This window comes from Mesoplodon mirus (genome assembly GCF_964341445.2).
Source record: "Mesoplodon mirus genome assembly, chromosome: 11".
NCBI lineage: Eukaryota > Metazoa > Chordata > Mammalia > Artiodactyla > Ziphiidae > Mesoplodon > Mesoplodon mirus.
This window is the reverse complement of record NC_138987.1, coordinates 92290040-92312260: the sequence shown is the minus strand read 5'-3', so window position 1 is coordinate 92312260 and position 22221 is coordinate 92290040. Positions and strand designations below refer to the sequence as shown.

The 22221-nt window shown below is 42.2% G+C and overlaps 1 protein-coding gene across 1 annotated transcript in view; it reads right to left on the bottom strand.

Annotated features, from left to right (window-relative positions):
• GRIN2B (glutamate ionotropic receptor NMDA type subunit 2B) overlaps positions 1-3882 on the bottom strand; it is a gene marked incomplete at both ends in the record, with an annotated part of 298387 nt that extends 294505 nt beyond the window's left edge. Inside the window, one exon of the mRNA XM_082635335.1 lies at positions 3472-3882. Within this exon, the coding sequence (XP_082491461.1) occupies positions 3472-3882 (411 nt within the window). The remainder of the gene's footprint in view (positions 1-3471) is intronic.
• Positions 3883-22221: the final 18339 nt, after the last annotated feature.

The window sequence follows — 22221 nt, the reverse complement described above, 5'->3', positions numbered from 1 at the left end:
CATTTCCTCAATGGGAAAGTGGAGACTAATTAATGTTTGTACTGATTAATTAGCATATGCGAAAAAGTGAGCGTAATCTCTTTGATCAGATGCTGAACTATGCCTCCCTACTTTTGCCAAAAAGTCTCTGTAACTAACTGTGCTACCTTTCTTCCATCACGAACTCCTTGAATCAGGAATTTCCTCCCTGTAAACCAATCTTCCACAAGGACACTTAATAAGTTTTATCTGAAACAAACAAAAAACAACTGAGTCAAAACAGAGTGGCAATTACCTATCTCGTAGAAGGAGGAAGCAAAATGGAAGGCTTATTCACCATCCTTCAGGTGGCGACTGTACCTTCAAGACTATGCCTTAAACACAGCAAAGCTGTATTTCTTAGATTTTCTGCATTAGTTCCGCTTTCAAACGTGCTGTCCTATTGCCCGTAGTGGATTCGGAGTTGTCAAACTCTGTGTCCCCATTCTATGTTGGTAAGATACAGTCATGGTACTAAAAATAACTTCTATCAAAAAATAAAAAAGCTGGCCTTAGAATTTGAGGTGTTTTATTTTTGAAACTTGCCCCCAAAGCTTATTTCTCTGATTTCTGGGGGACTCTTTTTATTTGCCTTCCGGCTGGTCCTTTAGGCCTGTGAACGTCCCTCTGCACAGCTGCCCAGCATCTCAGTGCTGCTGCCCTCTGGATCCCGGACGTCCGGGGAGCAGTTCCTCCCACTGCCCCACCCATCCCCTGCAGCCGCCCCCCACCTACCCAGGCCTCCCACCCCGTGACTGAGCCTTCAACCCTCCCACTTCTGTGGCACCAGGACCTCCTGCTTGCTTCTTTCTTCTTTCTCCTCTTTCTACCTACCTTTCAGTAACTCTTCTTTTCAGGTCCAAAGTCAGTTAGATATTATTTAGGCCATTTTAGCAAAGTGCCTAACAATTATTGCCTACCTCCATTTTTTGATGGAGAGAGAAAAAAGATAAGATGGGATATTGGGGTGTGGTTGCAGTGGGGGGGAGGGGGGAGGGGGAGGAGACCAGAGGGGGATCTCGTTACAATGACCCGGAAAAATCCCCCTCACTGGCTTCCATCCTCCATTTGACCCCTGGAACTGGTAGCCAAGGGGCCCCCTATAGAATTAGGCTACACCTAAGCCTCCACCATTTCATAGCTCATTAATCCTCTCCTCTAGTCAGATTCCGGTATTGCCATAATGAATCAAGGGATGCATCACTTTTAGGCAGATAACATTCACCACAGTGCTACGTAACAGAGGAGAAAGTAAAGAAGAGGGAGGTAGGAGAGACCTTAACCCGCCTCTCCAATTTCTTGAGAGGCAATCAAGCACACGGTCTGTGGAGCCAGCAACCAGTCCTGGACTCCACGTCCTAGCCGCATAATTTGGGATGTTATTTAACCTTTCTGAGCCTCAGCTTCCCCATCTGCTAAATGGAGATAAGTAATACCACTTAGCTCACTGGGCTGTTAAGAGTATTAACTAAGATAGTGAAGGCCAAGCAGTTATGTTCCCAGCACGTGGTAAACACTCTGAAGCACCCAGGATACATCACTGAACAAAAGAGCCCAGTCTCTCCACATGGCCTGCGTCATTCTTCATAGTATTATATTGTTATTATGCATTTGTAAGAGACACAGCAGAGAGGCAACCAACCAGTTTAGCCAACAACCTTTTACACTGGGATGGGGGGAGGGGTGAGCCTGAAATAACAGGCTGTGCAAGAGTCCACAGACGCTACATCAATCAATCAATCAATCATTTTCACCTGACTTGCTCTCAAAGTAAGTTTGCACTTATTTATGATTCAAAAACTGGGCTCCTCCATCTTGGCATTCTTTCCATGCAAGTTGTGCCCTCAAAATACCACTGCTAAAATATAATATACTTTGCTCAGGGCAATGATGTTTAAAAAAATCTACCCGAAGCAAAAACTCATTAGGTTTTGCCATGGTCCACCTATATTTTCCATTCTATTCAAGTTTATCCCACTTCCCTTAGCATGGGCTCCTCGGGGCAGCATTTTTTCTAACATCCTTACCTGTGCCTTTACCCATGCGAACGGGACAACAGCTTTCTCATACGCTACTGAAAGCATTAAGTTCCCCCACTTAGTTCTCTCCACTTGACTTTTCCTAGACTGAACAAAGGAAGCTCCTAAACAGACACGAGTCATCTCTGCCTGCTGCCGACAGATGGCGATAGTGATCACGCAAGCTTATTTGACTCTGTTAAGCCCTGTGGCCCGGTGGTTCTCAACTGGCCAAGTAGCACGCTTGTGGCGTCTGTGCTAGGTTTTGAGGCGTTTGCAAACATCGTTAAGCCCACAGCACGTCTTTTCAGTACAACACTGAAGGCGGTTTTGAAAGCAACACTAAGAAGTATAAGATGACAATGCAAAAGTAGAAACAATTTAAGAAACCCAGTGATGCACAACAGATATTGCACCTGTGAAATGAATCATTCTAAGATATGAATGACTGCAAAGACAATACGTATGTGAAAAGTACTGTACTTAAGCAATAAGCAATAATCATTGTACAAGGCAAGGGAAAATAACCGAATAAGTGGAAAATGTAAAAACAAAACATAACTACAAACAAAACACTTTTTCCTGCAGTCAGAGAATAAGCATCGATGTCACATGATAATTACTTTGTCATGTGACAATCTAATATTAAGGTAGGAGAGACTGGTTTATTTGCGGCCTTGAAGCAGTGGTTCTCGGCCTTAATTGCACACGAGAATCACCTGCGGAGCTTTTAAAAATCCTAAAGCCTAGGCTGTGCTCCAGAACCTCTGGGGGTGGGACCCAGGCATTGGTTGTGCTGAAAGCTCTTCAGGTGATTCCAACGTGCAGTCAAGGTTAAGAACCACTGCCTTCAAATCTAAGCCTGGGGAAAACACAGCTGCAACCGGTTCTATGGATTAAAATCCATGCACATGTGCAGATGGGATGGGTGTTGAGCCTGGACACCTTAGCAAGAAGTACTTCTCTAGGACATCTGAATCTTCAAGGAGACAAATTACCTGCCTCAGGGAATTCTGCTTTTCATATTCTTGAAACTGGTATGGAGGGAGAACATGTATTATCAAGGAAGAATAGAGCACACCTTTTCTAAAGTTTTGAAGGAGGTATTCATACACGTCTTTGAAGAAAATATATCACCGAGCTACAACCTTGAACGTCTCTTAGTCATTTCAGTGAATCCATTTACAAACAAATGGACACACAAACCTGTTCCAAACAAAAGGAGCTTCTAGATACCAGCATCTTTCCCTCACTTTCAACTCCAAAGCATTAGACTAGCTCCTGGTCTATCCATTCACTCAGTGCATTCTGGTTACCTCTGGTTACCATCTGGTTACACTCCGCCTTTCATAATCGAGTTTGGCATTCAAACAAATGCATCATTTAGTTCTCAGTACATACCCCCCAGGCTATTCTCACCACGGCCCCCTTTTACCTTGTCTGCCATTATCATCGAGGAGCCCCCGTGGATACCCAGGATGGGGGTGAGAGTCTGGGCTGAAATGAAGTCAAGGATCTGGGCGATGGCTTCCTGGTCTGTGTCGTCTGCAAACACCACGCCCTGGATCTTCCGGTCAGACATGAGATCACAGATGCGGGTTATGATGCTCTTTGGGTCTGTCTCATTCATGGCTACCAGCTCCACACGGGGCACCACAGAGAGATGGTGGAAATCATCTTTCTCGTGGGCATCCTTGATGGCCACCTCGTCTGAAGTGCCCACGAGGATGACGGCAATGCCAATGCTGGGCGGGCTCTTCTGAGAACGAGCTCTGCTGCCTGACACGGCCAGGACAGCCAGCACCAACCAGAACTTGGGGGAACAGCACTCCGCTCTGGGCTTCATCTTCAACTCGTCGACTCCCTGGAAACACAAAGAGAAGATGGTAAAATTACAACCCACACTACATGACTGTCTGGGAAGAGGCTGGATACTGCAAGTCAAGGAACTTATCTCCTTTTACTGATCATCAAACCCAGCCTCTATCTTCTAGCCTAGTTTCTTATCTCTTGTGTTTGCACAGCAGAGTGAGGAACAAAAACTTCCAAAAGTGTCAGAAATCCTTGAGCAAAACACTAAAAGATGCTACTGCTACTGACAGGGACAAACAACGGGAAGAGGATGTAAGTGGTCCAGGCAGTCATACCAAGCGCACGAACACAGGAGTCTCCAAGGGCGTGTCGGGCTGTTGCTGCGAGTCCCCCGGTACTCCTGTCACAACCCATCCTTGAACTGCTCTCGGGGGCCAAGGGATGGCAAAGGCCAGGCCAAGTGAGCAGCAAAATGGGCTCAGCAGAGGTTACCTACAAAACGTGGTCTGGAAGAGCTGGACACAGGAAGTTACAGATACATAAGCCCCCATTCTTGCTGCCTTTACTTTGTATTCACCTCAAAGAGGACAAGAGCCTGAAAATTCTTGAGCAACCCATCCGGATCTTAATACTAAATGGAAAACAACCCATATGTTGTTTGGGCAGTACTTTTAAAAACATCTCCGATCCTTACAATGAACCAGCAGGGGAGAAATAAGAAAAGCATTATTATCACCATTTTATGGATGTTGAAGGGAAGACTCAGAAAACCTATGAAGTCCGAGACCATAAGACAATTAAGTGAAATGAACGTGAGCCCAGATCTTCTAGCTTTCAGGCCTATCTGCCTTACATCACATTGCCTCTTACATCATCAGTTATTACGAGGAATAGTTTTATTCCCATTTGTTTATGCGTCAAAGTACGGTGATTTGGACAAATGCTATTGAATTACTGACCTGGTGACCTTTTTGAAATGACTGACTTCATGTTTGCATGCAGTTTACCACTTTTTACCTTTTACCACAAACTCCTCCTGCCTCTTTACTTCCACATGTGCCCCTAAATCTTATACTCTGCACCAGACTGAGGACACAGCTCTCTCCAAAGCTTGGTCAACTTCTCTTTTCATGTCTCACCATTCTCCAAGAGCTACCCTTACTGAAATAGAACTGGTCCTGCTTAGATTGTATTGATTTGTTTTAAATAATCATTTATGGTACATCTGGTCTGTGTCAGGTACCGTACTAGGCATTTCCTCCTCTGCAATCTCTTTAGTCCTCCTAAAAACCCTATAACTTAGTCATTTTATCCCCATTTCTCAAATGGAGAAACTGAAGCTCAAAACAGTTACGTAATGTTGCCAAGGTCAATGATATTACAATACCAGCATGGCAGTACAAGCCAATACAAAATACACACACCGTTGTGGGGGCTTCCCTGGTGGCGCAGTGGTTAAGAACCCACCTGCCAACGCAGGGGACACAGGTTCCAGCCCTGGTGTGGGACGATCCCATGTGCCGTGGAGCAACTAAGCCTGTGCGCCACAACTACTGAAGCCCCACGTGCCCTAGAGCCCACACACCGCAACTACTGAGCTCGAGTGCCACAACTACTGAAGCCCGCGGCCTAGAGCCCGTGCTCCACCACAAGAGAAGCCACCGCAATGAGAAGCCCACGCACTGCAGTGAAGAGGAGCCCCAGCTCACTGCAACAAGAGAGAAAGCCCGCACGCGGCAACAAAGACCCAACGCAGCCAAAACTAAACAAATTAATTTTTTTTAAAAATAAAATACACATAGCATTTTTATACTCCAAGGAAATAGTCTATAAACTGCACCCCAAACCAAAACCAGGGATTTTCATTCTTCTCCAAAGGGAGAGAATGTAATCAAGGATGATAATGTTGCTTCATATCTCCTGCTTGTCTGGAAAAAAAAAAAAAAAGGTAAAATATTAGGAATCAAAAAGCTTTGAGAGTTTAGCTAACAAAAAGCAAACAATAATGATGAGGGTGTTGAGCAAAGAAAGATAAGCAAGTGTCCAGGTTAAGCAGACTGACTGCAAAGGGCATTAATGATTTGGAGCTAAGATGCTGGGGACATTTTATGGCTGAGGAAGCAAAAATCCAATCCAGTTCTTGGCAGAAAACATTTTGGAACCCTTGCTGTTGCAGTCATCCTTCCACACTGCCAAGAAGGAGCCCTGGAACACCGGCCTTGTCTCTCTCTTGCAAGTAAGACGAGCAGCTCAGTGGTTCACATCTGAACCAAGTTTATTCCTGACACCTTCCTCGGCTGTGAGTCTCTGTGGAGACAGGGGATGACTACACAGCCCTGGCAACCCCTGCGATGAACTGTCCCCAGTTGAGTGGGGCAGCCGGAGCCCAAACTCCTCCTCCCAGAGCTCTAAGCCAGCAGCACTATATCGAGTCCAGCAGCACTGAATACTGAGGAAGACGGATGGCTTTAGCACCTCAAAGAGCTATTGGCAAAATAATAACAAAAATAATCTGTTAAATTTCAAGGGCTGGTTCTCAAGGAGAACCAAAAGATTTAGAATTTGGCAAAAGTAGCAGCTAACTTCATTCCAATGGGATTCGAGTCGTACAGTCATCAGTCACTAAATCAGGTGCCTTCGCATTGAAAAGTGGTCCACTCTGCCATGACTGTTTATTGACTTTAATGCAGTCTACGCTCTCCCACTCTGATGTTTTATTTGGTCGCTTAAAATATCTCTTACATTCCTCTATTTCTTCTTACACAATATATTATACTTTGTTATGCGATGGCTAGTCGTGACACTCGAAGAATAGACTCTGGTTTTACTGAGTGTCTCTTTTTATACTCAGGATAGAGCAAAGCACTTTACGAAGCAATACATTATGGGAGATATCAGTAACAGAGGGACTGCGAGACAAACAAAGAAGTGCTGTGAATACAAACTCAATTTCACACCTTAGAAGGGGTTAGTTGAGAGAAAGCTTGTAGTCCAAGATAAGCTAATTGGTGGTGCTCCCTTCCACCCAACAGACCATGTTAGTCTTCAGGCACCTGCTTTATGAAGCTGTGCCCCCTCCTGTGCACTGCAGTGCCCCCTACCCCAGTAGAACTGAGCACCGTTTCCCTTGGGCTCTTGTCATGGCCTGTGTGTGTCTATCTGAATACCCATAACAGTTTATTAGAGTATATGATTATGTATCTGCCTGTCTTCACTGCTGGTCATCTCCTGGTGGGCAGGGACCTTTTCAGTTCAGAAAGCACCCACTTTTATTAAGCACTTTTATTAAGCACCCACTCCCTAGCAGACATTGTTCTCGGTGTCAGGGATGTAACGCAGACAGGTTCTATGCTCCAGGACCACAGTCTAGTAGAAGACACAGACACACAAGAAAACCTTGCCTCACTTCTATTTGCAATTCTTGGGGCCTAGCAGTGCCTTGGATACATAAAATAAGGAAGGACTCAATAAATGGTAGCCACTGAGTTTCTACCATAATAAAATTGTCAATGCTTGGCCATTTTTACCTACACTAGTAACCTATTTTATATACTATATATTTATAGTAACAGTTTACCTGTAACCTACCATATGCCAGACACTATTTTTCATGGATTGTTAAATCATATCTAAACATGATATAATTTTCCCCATATTACAAATCAGGAAACTGATCTTCTGAGAGAGAGGCTAGCCAAGTGCACAACCAAGATCACACAGCTAATAACTGGGCATCAAGTTTCAAACCCAAGTTTGTCACCAAAACCCTTGCTCCTTCCATTCTACTGCCTCTCAGTATGAGTGTGTGAATTAATGAATGAATAAACAAATTCACTAACCAAAACCAAACTGTGTTCTAATACCAGTTCCACAGTAACTAAGTACCTGAGGGGAGTCAGGTCCTCATCACTGTCTCTATTTCCTCACCGGTGAAATCCAGATAATATACCTAACCTAAATACCTGAGAGTTTTATGTGAGGATCAAATGATAATATGCAGCTGGAAGTGCTTTGAAGAATATAAAATCTCTAGAGATGCAAAGGATGTTACCTTTAAACTTCTACAGAAGTTGTTCAAGGAGCCTAGCTATTTATGAACGCACCAGGTTAGCATGTGGGAGGTGGGCGGGGAGAGAATGGCAGACAGTCTGAGAGGAATGTTGAGAGGAACTCACGGCAGGGGAGGGTGGAGGTGGGGATGGGGATTGTATTGTGGGGTGGGGGTGCGGGTGGCAAGAGATATGAGTTCCCTGACGTTCTAACTCCCTGAAGAAGATGTTGCATAATGGCCTCAGGGGAGCAGCAAACTCCACTGACAGCTGACGAGTCAAGTGCAGCAGAATTCAAGAGTAATTCAGGCCAGGGGCAGTAACGGGGATCAGTGGAACTCGGCACCCCCAAATCATGCTGTAAATTCAGACACGAGGGTTCACAAGCAGAACCAAAAACAAAGCATCAGGATTAGAGAGTCAACTGTTCACCTCCTGATCCTCTGCCTCCTTGAGGCTTGAGTTGAGTGGCCCTTAGATTTATAGCAAGCAGAAGGCCGCAGCAGCTTGTGTTCAGGCCTACCACCAGTGCAGGGTAACTAATAGGGACCAGGTGACACTTTGCCCACAGTAGGCTCCAAGGGAAGACATAGTTGAGTGAGAAGCTGGGCCAATCCTGTTCTCAGAGGAAACTGAATCCTGGGGCAACCCCAAAAAGAAGGATAAAATGTGATTTAATAGATGAGTAAGTCGGGCTTCCCTGGTGGCGCAGTGGTTGAGAGCCCGCCTGCCAATGCAGGGGACACGGGTTCGTGCCCCGGTCCGGGAAGATCCCACATGCCGCAGAGCAGCTAGGCCCGTGAGCCATGGCTGCTGAGCTTGCGTGTCCGGAGCCTGTGCTCGGCAACGGGAGAGGCCACAACAGTGAGAGGCCCGCGTACCGCAAAAAAAAAAAAAAAAAAAAAAATAGATGAGTAAGTCAAATTTCCCAAGCACCATCCTTAATGGAGTCAGGATGCTGTTTCGAGTGACCTAATTAAGGCGACTGTGATTAGAATATGATAGGCAGTGAATAAAATGAAGATCAGAAGTGCCAGAACTATGCATCAGGTCCAGTTTCCCAAGCTACCAATAAAGACAGAAAGTTAGGATGCATAGGCCTTAAAATTTGTCACACAGGAGAATGTGGGGGGAAAAGGAGTCTCATACAGTGTAAGTCAAGTGAAATATAAATGAGTATAACCTTTTTGGAGGGCAATGTGAGAATGTCTATCAAAATTTTAATATCAAGACAAAATAAAACTCAAGGTGAAAACATCAAAAGTGACAATGAGAGATGTCACATACCAGTTCCAAGAAGATACTATAATCATGAATATACATGAATCTAAAAATACAGGCTTGACATGTATAAAGCAATAACTAAAATTACCCTGGGAGTAACAGATAAATCCAACAGAGAAAATATAAACAATGACATAAATGATCAACAAACAAACAAAACAAAACAAAGCATGAGTAATAAGCTTGAACTATTTCAAATATCTAGCTACATATACAAGAGAGAATATATATTCTTTTTTTTTTTTTTTTTTTTTTTTTTGCTGTACGCGGGCCTCTCACTGCTGTGGCCTCTCCCGTTGCGGAGCACAGGCTCCGGACACACAGGCTCCGCGGCCATGGCTCGCGGGCCCAGCCGCTCCGCGGCATGTGGGACCCTCCGGGATCGGGGCACGAACCCGTGTCCCCTGCATCGGCAGGCAGACTCTCAACCACTGCGCCACCAGGGAAGCCCCGAGAATATATATTCTTTATAAGCACATGGAAAATATTAACTCTACGAAAGTGCTTCAATAACTTCCAAAGAATCAATATGAAATGATTGCCATTTTTCTGTAATGTGATTAAATTTACAAATAAAATTTTAAAGGTAGCTAAACATATCACACATCCAAAACTTTTTAAAAACTTAATATTAAATAACACTAACGTTAAGGAGGAAATCACAACAGAAACTGAAAAATCCTTTGATTAGAATGACAATGAAAATATAAAATACCAAAATTTCTAGAGCATAAATGAAACGGTTTAGAGAGAAACCTATACCTTTAAATTCACTTGTAAGAAAATAAGAAAATAAAAAAATTAATTGTAATTAAATTTTCATTTATTGAACAATTAACAGAGTCAACCCTAAGAAGGAATTGCTTAATAAAGATAAGGGCAGGAATTAATGAAACAGAAAGCAAAGCAAAGAAAAAAACAAGACCAAAAGTTGATCCTTTGAAAGACTACACTAGACTAAATTCTGACAAGACCAATCAAGGGAACAAAAGAGAAAATGCAAATGAAACTGATGATGAAAAAGGGACAATAACAACATATACAGTAGAAATTTTAAAATAATAAAAGAATATTATGAAAGTTAGTTGCTTTTAAATTTAATGTATAAATATCTAATTTTGAAAAGCAAAAAGTTTCAAAAGAATATGGAAAATTTGAATAATAACCATTAAAGAAAATAAAATGGTTATCAAAGGCCCCCAATCCTAATCCACCAAAACCACCCCACCCCATCTTTGCCAAAATAAAAGGAAGTAAAACAGGTACACGTGGAGGAAATGAGCCTTGTTCACACAAGTTGAACAAAACAGAAAAACAAGAAAAGTTTAATTCTAAATCCAGATAATTACAGTACAAGAAAAGATTATCATAGGTCCCTTTCACTTATGAACCTAAAGGCAAAAAAATCCTAAACAAAATATTAGCTAATCAAAACAAATAGTATATTTTAATAATAATAATAATAATCAAGCGTGGTTTATATAAGGAATGCAAGGACGGTTTAATATCAGAATATAAATCAAAATAATTCACCACATTAATGGACCAAACAAGGTATTTACATGAATATCTCAAAAAAAAATGAAGAAAACACATTTGATTAAGGGCAACACCTATTTATGATATAAATGTTAGAATATTTTTTTAACTCTTTGATGACATTAAAGAGATTCATTAAAGAGATCATCAGTCTACCTGGTAAGAGTATATACCAAAAACTCTTAATCAGATTTTTTTTGACAGTGAGTTAGTGCTATCACTGCTCCCGGAGATTCTGGTAAATAAAATAAGGCAAGAAAACAAAAGTTTTAAGGATGGGAAGGAAAGAAAAAATAATAGCAGTATATGAAGATAATATGGTTATCTACACAGAAAGTCCAACAGAATTTTAAAACTATTAATATTAATATGGGTAGAATGAGATTGCTAGATAAATAATACTCTTATAAAAAATCAATAGCTCTTTTTAACCAACCAGAAAATATAATAGACATAATAACAAAAACAACTATAAATTATTTAGGAATTAGCAAAAAATGCACAAGACCTCTGCAGAGAAAATTTGAAATGCTATTAAAGGATATGAAAGAAGTCCTGAACAATGTAATCATAGACCAATTCATGGAGGGGATAACATAATATTTCAGAAAGTTCTATTTGCTCCCAAATTAATCCATAACTTGAAGGCAATTCCTATCAAAATAACAGCAGGATTTTTAAAGGAATTTTATTATCTTACTCTAAAAGATATATAGGAGAATAAAGGTACATGGAGAACAAGTTAATTAAACAAGACATCTTTATCTGAACCAGTAATGAAAGTGTGCCTTGAACAGAGAAGTATGAATAACTTAACTCTGCAGAACAGATCCAAAATAAAAACTTTTTAATTAACACATTTTTTAAAGCGTTTAAGTTCCAAGTCAGTTTCAGGTTTTAAGTCATACTTTCTAAATTCAAATTTATAGAGACACAGCAAATGCTGAACCAAAGAGGTGCTTTTTTGAATCCGAATGCTTTTAGCTTAGGTAATAAATGTGTTCACCAATCATCTGAAGCAAAAAGTAGGAGTATACCAGATGTCAAACATCTACTATCCAATGCCATTCTGAAGTACAAGACTGATATCTATTTCTAGCAAAAGAAACACAATGCCATCTATGTATTCAGGGCATTTGGAAACCCAATTTCAATCCTCCAGAAGCATTTAGGGTCTGCTAAACACATCTAAACTTCATCTAAATCTGTAAAAGTAACATATAAAAGGCACCTATCTTTAATATTAGTGGACTTAGAACCTAAAACTTCTCTCTGCATTGTTATTCTCCTCTTTTCATACTGTTATCATCATCCAAACTCTTTTAGAGCTTCTGAGCTCCCTTGCCCCTGCTCTTTCTTCATAAGGAACAAGGTAAGAAAGCCTGGTAATCTGGGGTTTGGGGTCTGGGACTATGTGCCTGTGAAACCAGTGATGAAAGAAAAGTCTACCTGGACATCCTGTAAACATGCCGAATCCATTTTTAATGTAGTGACTGACATGGCAATAAACGGCTCCCCTTGGTCCTGTCGGGGGATTTAACTTATCTAAATATACTTCTGGGCAGAGCTAATCCCAAATCCATTTCAACACACCATAGTCACAACAAATAATGTAAATAGACAATCAAAGAACTCAGAGCCTTAGTTAAGTCATTTCTGGGAAAGTACTCGATCAGGGAAGAGCAGGATAGATAGGAGAGAGGGAAAAGATACAGGAAAAAATTATCTAAACCTTTGACCCAGCAGATGGTTCCACCAAGTCCTCCTACATAAAGCAAGTAAGGATGCCGTTCCAAAGACCACCAGTCCCCTAGACCCTATGAGAAGGTGGCCTCATCACTGCAAAGGGCCAATGTGCCATTGAATTCCTTGGCAGAGGAATTTGCTTTCCTAGGACTTCTATTACCTAAGAGGCTTCTTGTTCTCACTCAGTCCAAGCAGACCTACCACCCGAGCCTCGTTCTACAACCTACCACCTTGTTCTGCACCCTTCCAGGAGCTAAATCCTGGCTTTTCTATCTGACCTATTTTTTCCCGCTGTCTGCACAAAGCAGAAGTATCACTTCTACTGTCACCCAATGTCTTGACACAAGAGTTGAACAGATAACTAATAAAGGATCATAAATCACTTTATATGTATGCATTTTCATAGAAATTTGTCATACAAACGTAGATGATTATCTGTACTCTCATCAGCAACAATATACTGCAAGAGCAGACACCAAAATTTCTCTTCTAACATCTGCACACGGTTCTTAATTATAATTAATTTATATGCCTCCAAGGACAGTGTAGGCAGCCCTGATGAAATCCAAACCTTTTGAAACCTGATTCTGATGATCACCATTTGGCAGCAGATGAGGGCAATTGCATGTATTGGTTTAACAGCAAAATAGCATTTTCAAGTGTTAATAAAAATTATTGGCTTGTCACTGACTATTAAGAGAGGGGGATGAGCAGTAAAAAATGGGTGATGGATGATAAAAAGAGAATCATGGGAACAGGGGAGCAGGAAAAATGTCACCTGAGAAGGAGGTCAAAGGACAATATTGGGAGGGTAACGGTGAGCCAGGACTGGGACAGGGACCACCAGAACCATACGCATCCACCCAGAACACGTTGGTGTTCTGAGCTGCAGATAAACAGGCTGTGTCAAAATAGATTTAAAATTGGGGTGTTGCGGAGGGCCATTTCCAAGTCCCCCATATGATCTACTCTACTGCCTAAGTATATCCCAAGCCACTGCAACCCTCTACCAAGCCTGTTCTGCAACAGCAATAATCGTGCTGCGTTGTGGTGGAGATAGCAAAGTTCAGGAGTTGAGAACATGTTTTACGTTTACTCTTAACTTGCTATGTGATCTTAGATCAGTTTCTTTACCTCTCGGACCCTCAGCCCCCCTCATCGGTAAAACGTGAGACAGTCACAGTTTTCACAGGATAATTGTGAAGATTCACTCATTGGACAAACGTTTGTTAAATGCTTTCCATGTGCCAGAGAATGTGCTAGGCGATGGGATCCAACACCGAATGGAATACAGTCCACAAGGAGCCTTTAGTCGAGTGTCCAAGACAACAAAATAAGCAGGAACTTACGGCACGATGTGATGAGTTAGAAAAGAGCATGCCCAGTGCTCCATAGGAGGCCGCCTAACCCTGTCTGGGAGATCAGGAGATTAACAGGCTAAGTACTAACACATAAGCAGGAATAGTCATGAATATAATGAAACTGCAAAAATAATAAAACATTAGTTAGAAGGATATTATGATACAGGGGAGAAAGCAAGGAGCTAGACGTCAAAAGATCTAGAATTGACACTAGGCTTTGACACTTACTCCCCTTAGATGGAGGGGAGGTAGTAACTTAAATTACCTGGACCTCATTTTCTTCATTACAAAATGGGGGTGATTATCCTCACATGGCAGAGTTGTTGTGAATATTAAACAATTTACTTGAAAGCATCTAGCAAACAGCACGTACCTGATATTTATTTACTGAATATGAATATACTGTGTTCAGAGACAGATAAGGAGCTTCTTTTGCCTTGAATTACTTAGAAAGAAGTCAAAGACTCCTTCCCTCCCACCCCTCTCTCCAGCTTTAGTACAATTTCTACCGACCTTAGACACAGGTTGTTTTTAAAAGTTAGTATACAAGTAACAACCTGATATCCAATATAAACAATATTTAAAATAGATTTTGTTTTATTTTTTTAAAGCTTTTAGTGTTTTGTTTTTTTAATATTTACTTATTTATTTGGCTGCGCTAGGTCTTAGTTGAGGCATGTAGGATATAGTTCTCTGACCAGGGATCGAACCCGGGCCCCCTGCATTGGGAGCAAGGAATCTTAACCACTGGACCACCAGGCAAGTCCCTAAATTAGATTTTAAATCCTAGAACCACCCAGCAGTAGAACCTATTCCCCTATCTCCCACCAGCCACCAAACAGCCACCACACTTTGTGCAAAGTAACATGATAACTTCAACTACATAAAAACATTCATTTCTTATCTTTGGAACCCATACCTTCACTTACTAATAGTGATTCTCCCTGCATGGAAAATAGGAAGGGAGAACCCAGTTCTCACTAGCTTGGCTAATAAGATAGCTTTTCTAGCAAACCCTAATGAAGTGAAGTCAAGGATAACATGTCTTCCTTACTACGTCCAGTACTTAGTAGAGTGCCTGGCATATGGTAGGTGCTCAATAAACGTCTGCTGATGACACTAATGAATGAACCAATAAATAAGTACCTAAGAATGCCAATAACAGGTTGATTCTCTCCATCTCCATTGACACAATAATGAAGGCACCAGTCTAGGTCCTTCACTCCCAAGGGTTACAACATGAGGGGAAATACCATAAACACCAACACCATTCCCAACTTCTTGATATTCTACGGGGTCATTCTTAGGCCAGTGTTGTTAGCTGATAATTGTCTATGTATCTGGGTGTTCATTTGCACATGTACATATGTGGGTAAATCAATGCCTATACTGGTGATATACATATGTGTACGAATGAGACCTCTTTCCTCTGGTCTCTAAGTTGTAAGATGCTGCTGCTGCTGAAGCATGGTACCCAAACATGATTCAGCCTTCACTCAAAGCCTAAGTTTAAAACAAGACCCTGAGGCCATAAAAGACCTCAAAGAGAGCATGGTAGCAAGGCCAGAATCAATAGGGAACAAAAGCTACAGCATTTGATCTGGCTGGTTATCAGGCCAACTTCAGATGCAGTCATATGTTTCTTAATGTAAAATGCCATCTTTATTTTTGCCATCAATATTCATATTTGTTAACCACGCCAACCAATCATAACTGAATTCTGAGCTCGCCTAAATCCCTTTAACCTCACATGTGGAATTGAGCACCTACTCAGAGAATTAATCATAAGTGGAAACATACCTCTCTAATTTCACTTCTCACCCTCCTCTCCCTCTCCAATTACTGTACGAGAAGAATGTGTAGTAGAAGGGACACAGATCTGAGGACTAGGAAACCCCAGGCCCTGTTACAACCCTACTACTAACAAGCCAGGTGACTTAGAAAGGATTACTCAGCCTCGCTGTGGCTCTGGTTCTTTATCTGTGAAGTAAGAGAAATGGACTGGTTGTGCTCAAAGTCTCTTCCGGCTTTAAAACTCTGTGACTCTCTCTGTCTTCCATACCCCCCCCTCAAGTTCAACCCCCTACTCTTCTGTCCTCTTCTCTGAGCCCTGGGAGGCAGTCCTGTTTAGAGCACATCAATGGAAGTCCTAGTGCTCTGGCTTCCAGCTGGGTTTGACCCAACAGACCGCCCAAGCAGGAGGAAAGAGGGAACAAGAAGGCCAAGACTGGGGTATTTCCTCTTCGTGCCTCCCTCCCTGTGGGTTCACGGTAGGTTGGTTGCATCACTTGACTGAAGGTCATGGCTTCCATGAAACATCCTTTTCCACACGGCTCTCTCTACCCAGTTCCCCCTCCAGATTCCAGGTATCACTCCCAGCTTCCTCCTTCAGGACTAAAAATGGTGGTAACTACGCCAGGTCACTTCTAGCTCAGGACACTGTACCACCTCCTGTGGTTTCTGTGCATTGCCCACATCTTGGTAAACAGTCCTTTTTCTAAACTCTCTTCAAATTAAACCAGTTGAGGGTTGTTATCCGTTTCCTACTCTGACCATAAATGATACAGATTCCTCCTGCATTCCATAATGCCTAGGAGCGTCTCAGGTTCAAAATGGCAAACCCAGGACCTGAATTCCACCCCACCCACCACTGAATAAGGTATGGCCCCTCCAGATGGTCCTTCCTGCTTATCCTCAGGTCCAGGTTCGGTCAGCAGTATGATAAACAGTAACATTCTCTGGGCGCCGGGGCCCCCCTGCAAAGAATGGATAAACGTCTGTAGAATATTTCAAGAGAATAGCCTCCAGGAGCTAGCATTTTGAGTGAGGAATATAAAAGCACTGGGCATCAGAAAAATACACCAAGCAATTATCAGAATGACTCCAAAGCACAACCCAGAGAAAGGCCAAGCATTTTCATGAAGGAAGATGTGGTCATTAAATGGGACTTTATGTTGCTGAATTAACAAACTGGGTAAGGAAGCCTTAACTTTCGTTCTTTCTCTTTGGTTTGGTTGGAATCTGTTTCGTGAAAAAATGAATTTTAGAGTCAAATGTTCACTGTCAAATTCTAAGCCAAAGTATAAACAAAGAAATACAGCAACACAAGAAACCATAAAGGTGATATTTCAAGGAAACGTGACAGTTAACTCTATATTGTTTCTTAGTATGTGGAAAAGAAATTAAAATAGTGAAAAAGAACAAAAAAAAAGTTTGTGGCTCCCTTGCTGTAATGATAATAATATAGTTGTAATCTGGCCACCCTTCACATTTTTCATTGCTTTTAAAAAGCAAGTAGCTGTTCTCTCTGCCTGAGTCCAGCATTTTTACACTGTTAGAACAGCATGTACATCAGGCCTGCATCACCATGTCCACTATCACCATAGAGATGATAGGGTGAGGCCAGCTGGCACCGCCTGCACCTCCCTTCCCAGGCCCCGCCCAGGCCAAATGAACCCCTCTCCCCCGTACAACTCAGTCGCAGGCAGCGCCACAATCCACCTGCGGAGATCTGCGCATCCAATACAGGGAGTGTACTCAGGGTACATGCGACTTTCCCGTTAAAATCAGATCTTGACATAGGAGATGATGGACGTTAACTAAACTTACGTGGTAATCATTTCACAACAATGTAAGTCAACTCGTTATGCTGTATGCCTTAAACTTATACAGTGCTGTATGTCAATTATATCTCAATAAAACTGGGAAATAATAGATTTTGAAAGCAAAAAAACTCGACCTCACACACCGGCTCCTATCCCTTTCCCCTCAAAAGTCCAATGAATCAACACATCCTTACTGAAGACTCACTTTGCGAATCACAGAGAAGTGTTCCAGGGAGTTAAGGCTTTGCTTCTGCCCACGAGGACTACCCACTCCAGCAAGGAGACGCCAGAGACTCCCCAACACTGGACCGTCAGATGGCATGCAGGATGTAAAGAACTACAGAGGCGAGCAGAGGGAGGCTGGCTCTGGGCTCGGTAGTGAGGACATCTTTGTCTGGAAGCAGCTCTGAGGGTATCTGAGGTGAGGAATCGAGCTGGAGCGCAGGAACAGAAGCGAGGCAGGCAGCACTAAGGCAGCAAAGCGGTGAGACACAAAGCTTCTCAGGGATGGTAAACGGCGTGGTGTGGCCAGAAGAAGAGTTCATGGAAAGAGTAGTCGTGAGATAAAGCTGAAAAGGGACACAGAGAAATCTGGGTGCTCAGCTCAGGTGCTTAACATACTGCTGGAGGGGCGGCAAGAAATGACAGAAGAAAGAGAGGGGAAGGAAAAGATCTCCGATCATGAAATTCAGTTTATTCTCAATTTCCAAGGCGAATGAAGCTCCAGTGCTGTTTGGGAAGTCAACCAGCCTGGCCTATTACAGCATGGCAAATCCTTCTAAGGCCAGGGTAATAGCCGCCACTGTTGAGAAGATCCCAGTTTTATGATGATTAAGAAACCGAAGTACTGATGAAATGCCATTCACTGAAGCGTTTTGGATTGAGATACTGTTCATGGAAACGGTCCTCTTCTCAACATGAACATTTCCCAGTTGGTAACACGAACCTCAACACCACAGCCCTGGACCGCTGCCTGAAGCTGCCCCTGGGCTCCGAAGCCTCTTTCCTCCTCTCGTCTCCATCCTAAATCGAGTCCCTCAGCTCTTCCAGTTTAGGACTCTCACTTGCTCATTCAAAGGCTGTCTCACAGACTCATCGAAACCCGTCATCCTCAGGCGGCCTTCTTTTCAGTTTGCAAATTCTCTCTGGCTTCACTGTGGCTGATGAATAGGTATGAGGTTTTGCATGTGTGTGGATTAGAGAGAATAACTCATTCTCATTCATCTGGCCTCTCCTCCATCCTTTTCATTCCATTCCTCGCCTCTCTTTTCAAATCTGTCTTCTCTTTTTCTTAGAATTTCCTCGTCCTGAGTTCTTTTTGAGTGTCTTCCCGCTTTCATCCCCTCCATTTGACTAAAACTTCCTTGACACGAGTCACTTACAATACATTCACGAACAACTCCGGTTGCCTCTTTCTTTCTGCTGTTCTAATTTTCCCTGGCTGTGCTTGACAGGATTCATTATTTGTTTCGGCCGCATCTCGTCATCTCTCTGGAAGCCTAACCTCCTTGCTTTCCTCGGTCTGCTTACAGCTGAATGTCTCTGGGAGCCTCCGCCTCTACTCTCTTACTGTCTCTGGACCACTCTTTCTCTTTCCTCATCCTGCCTCTCCAGGGAGCTTTACTTCTCCCCAGAATTTAACCTTATACGTTCCCCTCCCCTCAACTGAGCTGGTGACTCAAATCTTACTCATTCCTAACCTGTAAAGAAAGGTCTTGTTTTACACTTTTATCCATCTGTTTAGTTGTCTGGCCTCACTTCAAGGTTGACATGTCTGAAATGCTTTCACAGCTCTTCATATGCCCTTGTCATTTTCCTTTGTCTAATTTATATTCAGGTCTAAGTCAGACCCTGCTACTCTCTCTGTTTTCCCACCAAATTCTTTCCTCATCACCTGATGCAAGGTCCTAATGTTTTCATTCAACCATCTTTCTTCTTTCACTCCACATCAAAATATCCCCATCAGAATCATCTCCTCGTGGTTGCCAAACGACATTTTTCTTTCTTTAAAATCTGACATCTTGGGCTTCCCTGGTGGCGCAGTGGTTGAGAGTCCGCCTGCCGATGCAGGGGACATGGGTTCGTGCCCCGGTCCGGGAAGATCCCACATGCCGCAGAGCAGCTGGGCCCGTGGTCCATGGCCGCTGAGCCTGTGCGTCCGGAGCCTGTGCTCCGCAACGGGAGAGGCCACAACAGTGAGAGGCCCGCGTACCGCAAAAAAAAAAAAAAAAAAAAAACAACTCTGACACCTTGTTTCCTAGTCTCCTCTTCCCTTAAGAGTCTACAGACACTCAGCAATGTCGCTTGACAGAAACATAACGGATCCACTCTGAACTCCACAGAGTTTAGTGAAAAGGCTGCTAAGCCTTTACCCCTGCATCTAATTAATCATTCACGCCTTTGAAATTCACTGGTTCTTCTCCCAGCCATACGCTTTGTCGTTCCCACACCAATTCCCCAAATTCCCATCTGTCTCCTTGTCCAGAGTCAACAGGCTCTTTCTTACACAAATCTCTCCAAAAGACAGATGAAGAAATAACACAGAGATCAATTAGTTACATCCGACACAAACCATATGTGCCACATTTGCCAAAGGAAGGGGGCACAGCGGGTGCCCAAGGTGACTCTGGGCTCATCAAGAGCATTTTCCCAGGAGATCTAAAATCTGGAGGAAATGGAAGAGCTCTGATGGAGGGGAAGGGACTGAGTGAAGCACCAGGAAGCTCCCTGGAGTTGCTCCAGACCAGAGAATAAGTGCAAGGCACCAAAGCAGGAATTCCCAGCTAGTCAAAGGGAATAAAGGGCACCCAAGTGACCCATAATGAAAAACAGCTTTTGTTTTTCTTTTTTCATTTTTAAAGAGGCACTGAGAAATTGTGGGAAGAGGCTTGGATTTGAAAAACTTTTACCATGTGACATTAAGCACACATCACCTAGGCTCTCTGAACCTCAGAGAGGTGGTCCTCTCTAAATGTGAACAATGATGTGAAAATAACCCTATGTCACAGGGTTATGAGACTTAACTGGGAAAATATGTATAAAGGTAGCATATAAATTGAAAGGTACCACGTGAATGAGGAAGTCTGTTATTCTTAAATGGAACTGACAAATTATTCATGCATGCATACATCAGTATGTAAATTTTAGCTAATAACAAAATTCTTTTTTTTTTAGGTCTAGTTTACTGGAGTATAATTTGCATACATTAAAATTCACCCTGTTAAGTGTGCAGTTCTATAAGTTTTTACAAACATATACAGTATGTAACCACCATCATAATCAAGATATGGAATATTTCTATCACCCAAAAAGTTCCCTCTATGAACTCCTTTATAATCAATCGCTTACCCCACTCCAACCCCTAGCAACCACTGATCTGATTTGGTCCCTATAATTTTGCCTTTTCCAGAACATCTTCTAAATGGAATCATACTGTATGCAACTTTCTGTGTCTGACTTTTTTCACGTGACACAGTGGCTTTTGAGATTTCCCAATATTGTTGCTTGTATTGGTACTCAGTCCTGTTTATTGCCAAGTGATATTCCCCGTATGAATGTACTACAAAGTATTTATCCATCCACTGTTGAGGGACATTTGGGTGTTTCCACTTTTGGTGATTATGAATAAAGCTGCTATACCATTCACATTAAGTTCTTAGACATATGCTCTAATTTTTCTTAAGTAAGTACCTGGGAATGAAGATGCTTGGTTATATGATAAGCATAATTTTAATTTTATAAGAAATTGCCAAACTCTTCCAAAGTGGCTATACCATTTTGCATTCCCACCAGCAGTTCTTCCACATTCTTACCAACACTTGATCTTGTGAGGTTTTTTTTTTCTTTCCTTCCTTCCTCTTTTTTTAATTAAAAAAAAAAAGAAAAATCCATCCATTTCTATTGGATGTTTACTGGTATCTCACTATGATTTTAATTTAAATTTTCTGCCAACTAATAATGTTGAGGATCTTTTCAAGTGCTTATTTACCATCTGTATCTCTATTTTGGTAAAGTATCTTTTGCCCATTTTTTAATTGGGTTGTTTGTCATACTATTGAGTAGTAAAAGTTCTTTATATATTCTAGACACAAGTCCTTTATATAAGATATGTATTTTGCATGTATTTTCTCCCACTCTGTGGCTTATCTTATCATTTCCTTAACAATGACGTTCAAAGAACAAAAGTTTTTATTTTTAATGAAGTCCAGTTTATCACTTTTTCTTTTATGGTTCATGCTCTTTGTATATCTAGGAAATCTTTACCTAAACAAAAAAGATTTTTCTTCTGTTTTCTTCCAAAAGTGTTTTAGTTTCATAGTTAGTTCTATGATACATTTTAATTTTTTACATGACATAAGATATGGGTCAAGGTTCTTTTTTTGTCAAAAATCAATTGCCGGGCTTCCCTGGTGGCACAGTGGTTGAGAGTCCGCCTGCCAATGCAGGGGACACGGGTTCGTGCCCCGGTCCGGGAAGATCCCACATGCCGCAGAGCGGCTGGGCCCGTGAGCCATGGCCGCTGAGCCTGCGCGTCCGGAGCCTGTGCTCCGCAACGGGAGAGGCCACAATAGTGAGAGGCCCGCGTGCCGCAAAAAAAAAAAAAAAAAAAAATCAATTACCCACGTGTGTGAGTCTACTTCTGAACTCTCTCTGCAGCCTGACTGACCTCTATATCTATTCTTATGCCATTCCCACACTAGCTTGATTACTGTTTCTTTAGAGTAAGTCTTATAATCAGTGTATGTCTTCCAATTTTATTTTCATTCCAAAGTTCTCTTGGCTTTTTTGC